An 11,349-nucleotide genomic window follows, 5' to 3' on the forward strand; every position below is an offset into this window, starting at 1 on the left:
AAGTGGGAACACAACATAAAACGCAAATTTAATCGTTCAACTATCTTGACATTATATATAACCTATATATAATAAAGATGTGGAAAGGTGAAATACCCATATTTTAGCCGAAAATAAGGGGTTTGTAAGTCACCATTATTAGTATCACCACTACTGCTACTACTATGGAGACATAACTAGTGAATAATACTACAAATAAAACAGTAATAATAATACTGATGATAATCATTTCATATTATGTATATTTCAAAGACTGGGTGAACCATGCATTTAATTGAACGAGTAATTTTAAGCACATTCTCACCGTGACATCTAGCGGGGAAACTGTGTTATAGCACATTGTTTGGATACTGTATCCAGTAGTAATCATTATAGCCTATCGAATAAATACAATTATGTTTGTTGGTTTGTTTTTCTGTGCTGGCTGCAATATGTTATTTATTGCATATGATATAGGCCCTCAGTTATATTTTTAATGTTATCCCAGTAAGCATTGTAACTTTTGCAACAATACGATGACTGTAAAAAATAAAATAAAATATAATGGATTACTGTTTTGTACCATTCAGCATGTATTTTCCAAGACATGGACACGATCTGCAGGTAATTGTGCCTCCAATGTGGACACATATCGAAACATTGGAAAGATGGATGGTCAAATCAGACATAAAGTCTTCTTATGTATTTGTATTTTGTTAGCCAATCTAGATCTACTACACGTGTTATACGTGTGTGGGTTATTTAGTCTCATATTCATTCGGATCTAATATTAATCATTTCCCCTTAGGTGCACTGAACACATGTTTGGAAACCTGACAGCCTCATCAACACATCCCCCCCACGACAATATCTAAATAAATAAAGAAACGCACAGAGGAAGTGACGCCATGATCCGGTGACGTAGCGACACACAGACAGATACGGGCAGGCAGGAGGCAGGCTCGGGCGATTCTCCAGTCTTTCTGCATTTGTTGGAACTGTTTTATTTCAATTTAGCAACACGTGTTTGATGCTTTCTTTGGATTAACAGGTTGTTTCTTTGGTTGCCATTGTGTCGTGGATTGTTTGGGCGGTTGTTAACGCTTCGATCTGCGGTTTTTCACTGAGTTTTTTCCCAGCTGGGAGAGACCGAGAGACAGCGCTGTGTTGCTCGGGGATTGCGACGCGGTTCTCGGGGTTCTGGGAGGGAGACATAGGCCGTTGCTCTTGTGTTTTCGCTGCTGCCCAACAGATCGAGAGCCTACGGACGTCGGTATGGACTTCGAAAATGTCCTGTCTATTGCCTCGCAAAACCAGGGCCTCAGCAACCTACCGGTAAGCCATAACTTTTTCTTTAAATCGCCAAGGTTTCGGCTTTAAAAACTTCTAGGCACACGTTAGCTAACTGAACGTGGCAGTTTTAGCCGGAGACAAACATGCCATATATGAAGTTGTATTTTTGATGCCTTATTGGTGTTGTCTCCTCGTATTTTCATAGTGTATATAATATATATGATCAAGTTTTAATAACATGGAGATTTAAAACTGCAAAACACGCCATTTTTTTTATTCAGCCTGGCATTGGTCAAGTCATCTATTTCCGGCTTATTTGCCTACTTCCGGCTTGAGTTTGTGCTGAGACTGGTGCTGCCACGTTACTTTCTCACGAATGCATTGACTCTTCCTTGTTTACAACCCTCCTGCCTGTTTTCTGATATAAAAACTGCAACTTTATTTTATGATTTAACTAATTTTGGCCAGGTAAACTGAATCTTCAGGCATTTTGTCTGTATTCGTCTGAAGTTTGCAGAAGAAACTCAAGCTAGCCATGCATGAATTATCCAAATTATTTTTAATTCAATTCCAAAGAATGTATGGAGAACTGTCTGTATGCAACAGTATTGCTAAAGCTATATCAGCATTATTCTTCAAAGGGTAAATAAAAATGCCTGACACGAGTATTGTTGGAGTTGAATACAAGTATAAGGCGATTCTTTAAAGATTTAGGTTCATAACCTTCTGTTCTACACTAGAACACTCCATCCTGATCCCTATAGAGCTTCCTGGATCTATAATGTAAGGAGGGGGGAAGGTACAGCATGGGGATTCATACAGCTGGTGCCTTAAAAAGTACTTTACAAAAGCTTTCCCCACTGATGGAAACAGTCTTGAGATTTTGTAGGTTTCTGCTTGAGTGAAATAAGAAACTACAGTACACTGTCTAATCTAGGTCTTTAAGATGACCCTTCATTTATGTGTGTGTGTGTGTGTGTGTGTGTGTGTAATATATAGAAAATCTATGCTGCTTTAACGAACCAAATTTATATTCTTGACTAACAACAAAAAGTGGCCTGTCTTTCCATGCCAGCAGCAATCACGTGCTGGAGGATGTGAAATCAAGGCAAAGCAGGTGTTTTGCTTGAGGTTGCTGAAAATTACTGAATCTGAGATGTGGACCTTTTACAGTTCTTGCACAAAGCAAATGAAAACCCCTTCCTCACAGCTGCAAACTAACAGACTGTGCGGCAGGACCCCAATACCTGTTGAATTTAGTCATTCCTTAAGTATCTGCTGCAGAGCCAGCTAAAATCGTAAGAATAAATCCAGTGGAATTAAGAACAATAATAAACAAATGTACTTTTAATGCCCCATTATAAATTACACATTGTTGAGCATGAATAAATGTCTTTTAAGCGGACTTATAGATGTGAGTTTCGTGCATTAGTGCATGTTTGTATTTGTTTATCCTCTTTGTTAATGACAGTTTACCTGACTGGATGACATCTTTCCACACCATGACAACCGTAGTATTTAGATCCCTCTGAGAATGGATTCAGAGTCTGTTTCTATGGAGATGATGGAGTGCATCATGCACTTACAATGCAGCTGCAGCGCCATGAAAATGGAGGTCTTTTGCAGCACTGATGTCAATCTTAAAGTATTCATTAATTCATTTAAACTCAACATGAAAATATTGAATAAGCTTTATGACCTTTGGTTCTTCTATGAACCATTCATAATCTGTTCTCTTAACCATTAAATGTTTTCCATTACAGGTGTGATCTTGCAGTAAATCTATTTCTGGCCTTGTAACAAGTGAAGCATCGTTTTTGTTGCTTGTGTTTCTCATTAGGTATAACCATTCTATCCAAGTAAAGTTGTCTTACTTAATCTAGTAGATGGAAGCATTAACTATTTTTGGTTTTGATGTCAGTTTGACAGCATCATAAATCTCTCTCTAATGTAATCCTGTGTGTGTGTGTGTATGTATGTATACATTTTTTTTTAATGTTGGAAAATTGGAAATGTTTTTGTATCTATTTACTCCCTAGTATAACCTGCTGATCATAAACAGTTGATTGCAAGTTATTGACAGTTTTGTTTCATATGATTTATTTTTTAGCAAAAGCGGTACAGTTTGGCAGTGGGACCCCCCAAAAAGGATCCTAGAGTGAAAGGAGTCCAATCGGCAGCAGTGCAAGCCTTCCTGAAGAAGAAGGAGATAGAGAACAAAAAGAAAGGTAAAATCCTAAGACTAACAGGGCACCACGTTCTTTTAATAGATTTTTTTTTTTTTGGCATGACAGAATAAACGCTGACATTCAATTATATACGTTTTTGCTGGTATAGGAACATTTATTTTATACTTTAGACTGTTGGTGTTACTTTTATACTTGGTGATGCATTTACATGTCTGGTATGGAAAACTGTCTGATTATAGATTTTAAATTCTCAGTCTTGTATCAGACTTGTTTTGAATTTGTCTTTAAGAGTATGCCGTACACACAAGATCATGATAATTGCCAGATGAGTTTGAGACCTCTCCCACTTGGTGTTGACTTCAAAGTACATGTTTTCACAGACCTAGAGCACAAGAAAAAGAAAGAGGAACTGCTTGCCAAGCGAGTGGAGCTGAAATCAGACCGCAAGGCACGAGCCATGGCTTCTCGAACCAAGGACAACTTTAGGGGCTACAATGGCGTCCCTGTGGTGGAGCTGCCCAAGAAGAGGAGGTCACGGGAAGAAATGGCTGAGGAGAGGCAGCGTGGGGGAAATGATGACCAAATGTATGATGATGAGGACTATTACGAATACACGCAGACAGATTCTGAAGGTGAGGAAGAGGAAAAAACTGAATTTCAGTGCCAAGTGCCCAGCAAAATGCCTGACAAATCCGCCAAGAAACCTTCTGCCCCTGTCAAGGCGGCTCCTCCCCCCATGAACTTTGCCGAACTCCTGAAACTGGCGCAGAAGAAGCAGTTTGAACCGGTGGAGTTGAAACCTTCCAAGAAAAACGAGGAGAGGCTCCGTACTGCCGAGGAGTTAAAGGAGTTGGAATTTCTGGAGCGCAAGAGCAAGAAAGCAGATAAAGCAAGGGAAGCTAAACCAGACCGAGACAGCAGCAGGACACAGGTGGCCTCCAGCTCTTCAAAGAAAAGTGTGTCGGACAAGGACATGAGAAACGGAAAGCTACAGAAGACTTCTTCAGAGAAGTTCCCTCCTAGCACTGGTGCAAGTAAAAAGCCAAAGCAGTCTTCGTCAGGTGAACGACCTCACGGTTCTGCCAAATTGTCTCAGGGAGATCGACCTAAACATGTACCAGTTGTACAACACGGTCATATTGGCAGCTCCAGCTCCTCAGGTCCCACCAGTGGCAAAATTTCATCAAAATCCAGCTCTCACAGCTCTGCCAAATCATCTGTACCCAGGCCATCATCTGGTCAGAAACCTATCACCACCAGTGACCTTAATCAAAGGAAAGGAAATCCATTGTGCTCCCCTGGGAAAGCTGTGCGACCTGGAGTGAACTCTGCTCCTGCTAAACCCTCGAGCTCGGGTCAAAGTCGGCAAGGAAGCAGTGGGCAGGTCAGACCCAGTTCAGGCACAAGTAGCTCTGGTAAAGCAGGGAGTGTGGGCCCCCCTCGACCAGTAAAGAGTGAACCAGTACGACCCGGAAGTAGCATGCCAGCACGTCCAAGTACTAACGGACAATCCCGACCGCTTTCTAACGGACAATCCCGACCGCTTTCTAACGGACAATCCCGACCGCTTTCTAACGGACAATCCCGACCGCTTTCTAACGGACAATCCCGACCTGTTCCCAGTGGAGCACCCAGAACAGGGAGCCATCCACAGCCACGACCTGGAAACAATCCACAAGTCCGCAGCAGTGGTGGAGATATTCGACCAGCAGGCAGTGGACCAGGGCGACTCGGGACCAGTATGCCTGGGCGACCTGGAAACGGCATGGATTCTGGACCTGACCGGCCCAAATGTACAGTGGTGTCGGAAACCATTTCATCTAAGAATTTTGTCCCTAAGCCGGGAACTGCTCCTAGACTTCCCCCTCCAGGTCACAGGCCCATGATGAGACCTCCAGGTAAGTGCCATTAAAGCATTTTTGGTGCTAAGTCATGTGTGTTTTCCAGTCAAATTGCACATTTAATAATTTTGCTTTCTATTAAAATGATGCCCTTTAAATTGCAATCAGGTAAGAATAATTTTAATGTCTCATTACCCAATAGCGCACAGTTTAAATACTCTTAGCTGGTGCATTGCTGGGAGGGTGGGATTGGGTCAACTGATAAACTAGGTCAACTTTATTTTTATTTTTTCCCCACCCCAACGGTACACACAGTTTTCATAGTGTGGGACTCTCATTTTCATCCTCCTCTTAGACTTAATAGAACAAAACATTGCTGGGAGAGAGAGGCAGGCTGGTTGTTATACTGCTGGCTTACTGAGTCAGCGGAACTAGTTTCCCAATGTCATTAGTTTTGTTTCTCTTCCATAGAAAGGCAGTGTTCAGGCCTTCCTGGCACTGTAACCTCAAAGACTGGGTTTAATTGAAATGCAGTTTTTGATCCAGTAAAATGTTTCACTGAATACTACTTAAGGTCATTAATCCTTTACCAACTTAATTCAACGTATAGTTTTGAAAAGAAAATTGGGTGGGGGGTGCAAATAGCTTCTAAACTATTTGACTTAAGCCTGTTTGTCCACTGGGATCTTCATTCTAGAAAACGTATAGTAGAATTTAAATTCCTTAACATCTGTAGTTCTTTCTTAATGTACCTTTTCTATACATTAGTCAGATTTGCCTAGTTTTTGTCTGTTACACCTACTGAGCACAAAGCATTTGAAAAAAAACTTTTTTCTGCAGGCCCCATGTTGCCACCAATCACTTCCAGTTACAAGCGTAAGTTTGACGATGATGATGATGAATACGACTCGGAGATGGAAGACTTCATTGATGACGAAGGGGAAGATCAAGATGAAATCTCAAAGCACATCAAGGAAATCTTTGGATATGACCGCTCCAAGTAAGTTAAATGCATTCCCATTCAGGGACCCATTCATGACACTGCATACGTGAATGGTGACGGATTCTGCTTCGCTCAATTTGGCCAGTGTGTTTTCTAGAGCTATATGCATTGTACAACAACCACACAGACGCTTTAAGATGAGATTTGTTGGTTAATGCCGGGGTCACACTACACAATTTTAAGCCCGATTTGGCCCTCACGACAGATCGGCACTGATCATCATGACAGGCAGCCTGGTCGGGGCGCGTCCCCGCTGCCGATGGTCGTGTAGTGTGAGAGGGGCTGCGATGCGATCGCTTGCCCTCCGATCTGATCGTAAGCTTGTCGGAGCCCCTACGATTTTATTTAACATGTTTAATATTTATGACTCAATCGGCACCGATCATGGAGAGTGACGTGATCAGCAGCCAATGAGAGCTGAGCTGACTGAAGAAGAGAGAAGAAACAGGAAGAATAAATATGACAGGAGAATAAGATTGAAGTATTTCAATAAATACGTATGACAAATACCAATGGTTGTTTCGGGGCACGTTATTTTAAAATACTATATGCTTTTTGTGTTTGTCCGCACAGACAAACACAAACGACAACAGCGCCTTGTGGTCGCGTTCTTTCCGCAGTTTTGCACAGATCTGCAGAAATCCACTGATCCCATTGGTGGAGCAGCGCATATCTGCGCTACGCAAATGTGACCTGTACATGTGCACGTCCGTGTTTATTGACCTTTTCTCTGTGTGGATCACACGTGTTTCTGTGAGATTTGGAGGCTGTGATGCAGATCGCCACGACAAGGATTTCAGATCAGTTGTGTAGTGTGTGTGTGTGCACCTGTACTTAAGCGATCTGGTAGTGTGCTCTCCTTCACGACGCAAAAGACACAAATTCGGTGCAAAATAGTTGTTAAGTGTGAGCTGCCCACTGTTCACAAAATCGGGTCGGATTGTAGAAATCGTGTAGTGTGACCCCGGCATAAGCTTGATAAGTCAACCACCGGATATTTCAATCCATCATAAGTAGTGAGATTGAGTGCATGTCTCAATTCACTTAATGTCAGAGTCACATCCATTACTCCAGGACTAAATGTAATGGGTTGAATGATTTTTCTTGTGTTCTCAGATACCGAGATGAGAGTGACTATGCACTGCGTTATATGGAGAGCAGTTGGAAAGACCAACAGAAAGAGGAAGCAAGGAGGTAAGCATTAACACAGGCTCTCTTATAAACAGGGATGTTACCTGAAAAATCAATGCCAAATTCCCCCCCCCTTAGCAGAGATGTTGGATTTGCAATTACTGTTAATTTGATTCTACAAGAATTCAAATTAAATTTTTGGGTGGATATATGGTAATGTGTGTTTTTGTATACGGTTTTCCCAGAGCCTGGAATCATTTTTTCTCTTTATACAAAATGGATGTAGATAACATTTATTTAAATATTTCATTCCGTTTTTACTAGCCTGAAACTGGCCGTATTAGAGGATCAGGAAGAATTGCGTTGAGAAGAGGAAGAGCTTAAACGAAGAGCCAATAGACAAAAAACGAGAGAACAACATCGTTTATTGGACCTGGGCTTCTTACACTTTCTCCTTCCCATCCTTAAGCATCTAGCCACTGTTCGACTTAACTGGCCTTCTGTCTCCTTTCTACTTTAGTTTACGTTTGGGTATCAAGGAGGATGAGGAGGATATGCTGTTGGAGCAAGAGGAGATGAAAAGGAAACTGGCGATGAAATCAAAACGAAGGAAACCTTGATGAGGGTGTGGGGGGGTATCAAAGGCAGTCATTGGCCAGCATTACTGCCTGCATTGTTACACTATTTATTTCCAGAGAATTCCTGAGAACATGAAACTGAGCAGGTTTGCACTATTGAGTCATTTCATTTTGAGCTGTGCATCATAAAAGAAAAAAAGAAATGTATATTTATCAGGATTTCCATTTATTTCTTTTCTATAAAAAATAGAAAACCTGGGGCCTGTGCACATAGCATCGCTTGATTCTTCAATGGATAGCGGCTACATCTCAACTTTTTGCAATACAGAACAGACAATAGTGTTCATGAACTTTATACTGTTCTAGTTTTATTAATAATATTAATATAATTGAGTTGGGAAGAATACATTATATTGCCAATAATTGTTAATGTATTTTCTCTTGTTTAAAATGTTTTGATTTATCATATTGTCTCCAGTTTTATTTAGTGTGGTGTCCATTTACCTTTGCAGCCTAAATGGTCTGGTATGCATCTCACCCCAATTGCAATCTCATTCATGCATTGTAATATACATTTTTTTTTCAGCCAAATTCTGAAATTGTAAACTACATTTTACAAAATATATTTTCTCAGTAAATGTTTTAAAAAGAAAATAAGACCCTTCAAGTGTTTGATCTGATTCAGGTTTTTTGTAGCAGCAGGCTAAAGTTTAGAAGTCCATATTGGGTATTTGGTATTTCAAGTTTGCTAATCTTATTTTGACTGTATGTGCATAGATATGTTTGGTTAACATAACTACTTTCTGCTTCATCAATACATTATGTTCAGAGCTTGTAGAACTTAAATCGTGAACCAGATCAAACCACTGTATAAGAACATCAGTTTCATTTTCTTTTGCTCCCGACACAGTTAGTCTTTAATGCCTCTGTAAGCAATGTCACATCTTGCCTCCTCTTGGTAATTGCCATAAACAGATATGTGAGTTGGGAAGAGAAATGTGGTCACTATATTGTATGTTTTTTGTTTTCTCCCGTTGCAGTAACATGAGGAATACTCTCATTTGTTGTAAACCAATAGAATTGGGCATTATGTGAAGTATTGTATTTCTTAGGCACTCCTGTCTCTCCAGTAGGAGAGACTAACTTCTCTGTAACTACTACACCTGAAAGGACTATCCAGTCTACAAATGTTCACACCCAAGACTTGGGGAAAAACCTGCCCTCATTGCAGTAAACCATCTGGTATACTGCTCCATCTTTTAAAATATATTTTAGTATCATAAAATTTAAAGGCTTGTACTTTGGTCCTAGCCTCTCTAAGTCCACAGCTTTCAAGCTACAGTGTCAGTGTTATGGCTCACTGCAGGTTTAGAGGTATTTCATTATGCGCTTGTGTGCACTGTTGACAATTTCCATCAGAGCTTTCCAAATTACTCAGGCTTGTTATGGAACAGGGTCAGTTGAGACATTAATTCTGCTTAATATTTATAGGCTTCCTAAAATAGTATTTACAGATTTAATCGCGCAGCAATAAGTCAATTGAGCACAGCCAGTTGTCCATGGTAAAACTTACAAAGGCATGCTTTGAAAGCAGGTGGAGCTGGTCAGCTTCTCAGATATAATAATCAAATTTTCATTGATTTATCCATCTTCTAAAATGATAAAACCTCTAAAAATGGTTTTCCAAAAGGTGACATGCAAGGTAGGAAAGAATATAATCACCATATACTGTATTGCTGACCCTTTCATGGTAAAAGTAGTTTTACATGCGTTTCTTGCAAGTCTTTGGGTAAGGCCAATTAAACCCCACAATTCCAATTGAGCATTTGTAATTCATTTTATCCCACACCACATACCTCAGCATTCTTAAAATGATGCCACTTGGTCAGCATTCTGGAAGGTTTCTGAAAACTAAATCACCCTACTGCATCAAAGGGATACAAGGATCCAATGTCTCCAACAACAGTACTGAATCAACAAAATTAATAATGCCAAAGGATTCTGGTTTTTATTTATAATCGATACATGATCAGTATCTGTCCATGCAAGGTACTGATTACCATTTCTTTAAAAAATATTTTAAAAAACATTTTGTACCTTTCTTCTTGCATAATAGTCTATAACTGTTTTGAAACTATAATTATATATATATATATACACACTGATCAGCTATAACATTATGACCACCTGCCTAATATTGTGTAGGTCCCCCTTTTGCCACCAAAACAGCTCTGACCCCTCGAGGCATGGACTCCACTAGACCTCTGAAGGTGTGCTGTGTTATCTGGCACTAAGACATTAGCAGCAGATCCTTTAAGTCCTGTAAGTTGTGAGGTGGGCCCTCCATGGATCGGACTTGTTTGTCCAGCACATCCCACAGATGCTCAATTGGATTGAGATCTGGGGAATTTGGAGGCCAAGTCAACACCTTGAACTCATTGTTGTGTTCATCAAACCATTCCTGAACCATTTTTGCTTTGTGGCAGGGCACATTATCCTGCTGAAAGAGGCCAATGCCGTCAGGGAATACCGTGTCCATGAAAGGGTGTACATGGTCTGCAACAATTTTTAAATAAGTGGTATGTGTCAAAGTAACATCCAAATGAATGGCAGGACCCAAGGTTTCCCAGCAGAACATTGCCCAAAGCATACTGCCTTCGCTGGCTTGCCATCTTCCCATAGTGCATCCTGGTGCCATGTGTTCACCAAGTAAGCGATGCACATGCACCCAGCCATCTACATGATGTAAAAGAAAACATGATTCATCAGACCAGGTCACCTTCTTCCATTGCTCTGTGGTCCAGTTTCGATGCTCACGTGCCCATTGTAGGCGCTTTGTCAAAGTCGCTCAGATCCTTACGCTTGCCAATTTTTCCTGCTTCTAACACATCAACTTTGAGGACAAAATGTTCACTTGCTGCCTAATATATCCCACTCAGTGACAGGTGCCATGATAATGAGATTATCAGTGTTGTTCACTTCACCTGTCAGTGGTCATAATGTTATGGTTGATCAGTGTGTGTGTGTATATATATATATATATATATACATACACCGATCAACCATATATATATATATATATATATATATACATATACACTGCTGTTCAAAAGTTTGGAGTCACTTAGAAATGTCCTTCTTTTCCATGAAAACATATGAAATTAGTTTGAATAGGAAATATAGCAAGATGAATAGGACATATAGTCATTGACAAGGTTAGAAATTATGTTTTTTAATTGAAATAATTGTGTCCTTCAAACTTTGCTTTCGTCAAAGAATCCTCCATTTGCAGCAATTACAGCCTTGCAGACCTTTGGCATTCTAGTTGTCAATTT

The 11,349-nt window shown here is 40.3% G+C and overlaps 1 protein-coding gene across 1 annotated transcript; it reads left to right on the forward strand.

Moving 5' to 3' along the window:
* The first annotated feature begins 899 nt into the window (after positions 1-899).
* On the forward strand, positions 900-8,478 carry spty2d1 (SPT2 chromatin protein domain containing 1). Its single transcript, XM_066701134.1, has 6 exons — positions 900-1,314; positions 3,383-3,500; positions 3,842-5,359; positions 6,143-6,302; positions 7,422-7,499; positions 7,957-8,478. The coding sequence occupies exons 1-6, from the start codon at positions 1,255-1,257 to the stop codon at positions 8,054-8,056; spliced, it is 2,034 nt and encodes a 677-aa protein (XP_066557231.1). The 5' UTR covers positions 900-1,254; the 3' UTR covers positions 8,057-8,478.
* Positions 8,479-11,349: the final 2,871 nt, after the last annotated feature.

The sequence above is a fragment of the Amia ocellicauda genome, chromosome 4, assembly GCF_036373705.1.
Source record: "Amia ocellicauda isolate fAmiCal2 chromosome 4, fAmiCal2.hap1, whole genome shotgun sequence".
NCBI classification, from domain to species: domain Eukaryota; kingdom Metazoa; phylum Chordata; class Actinopteri; order Amiiformes; family Amiidae; genus Amia; species Amia ocellicauda.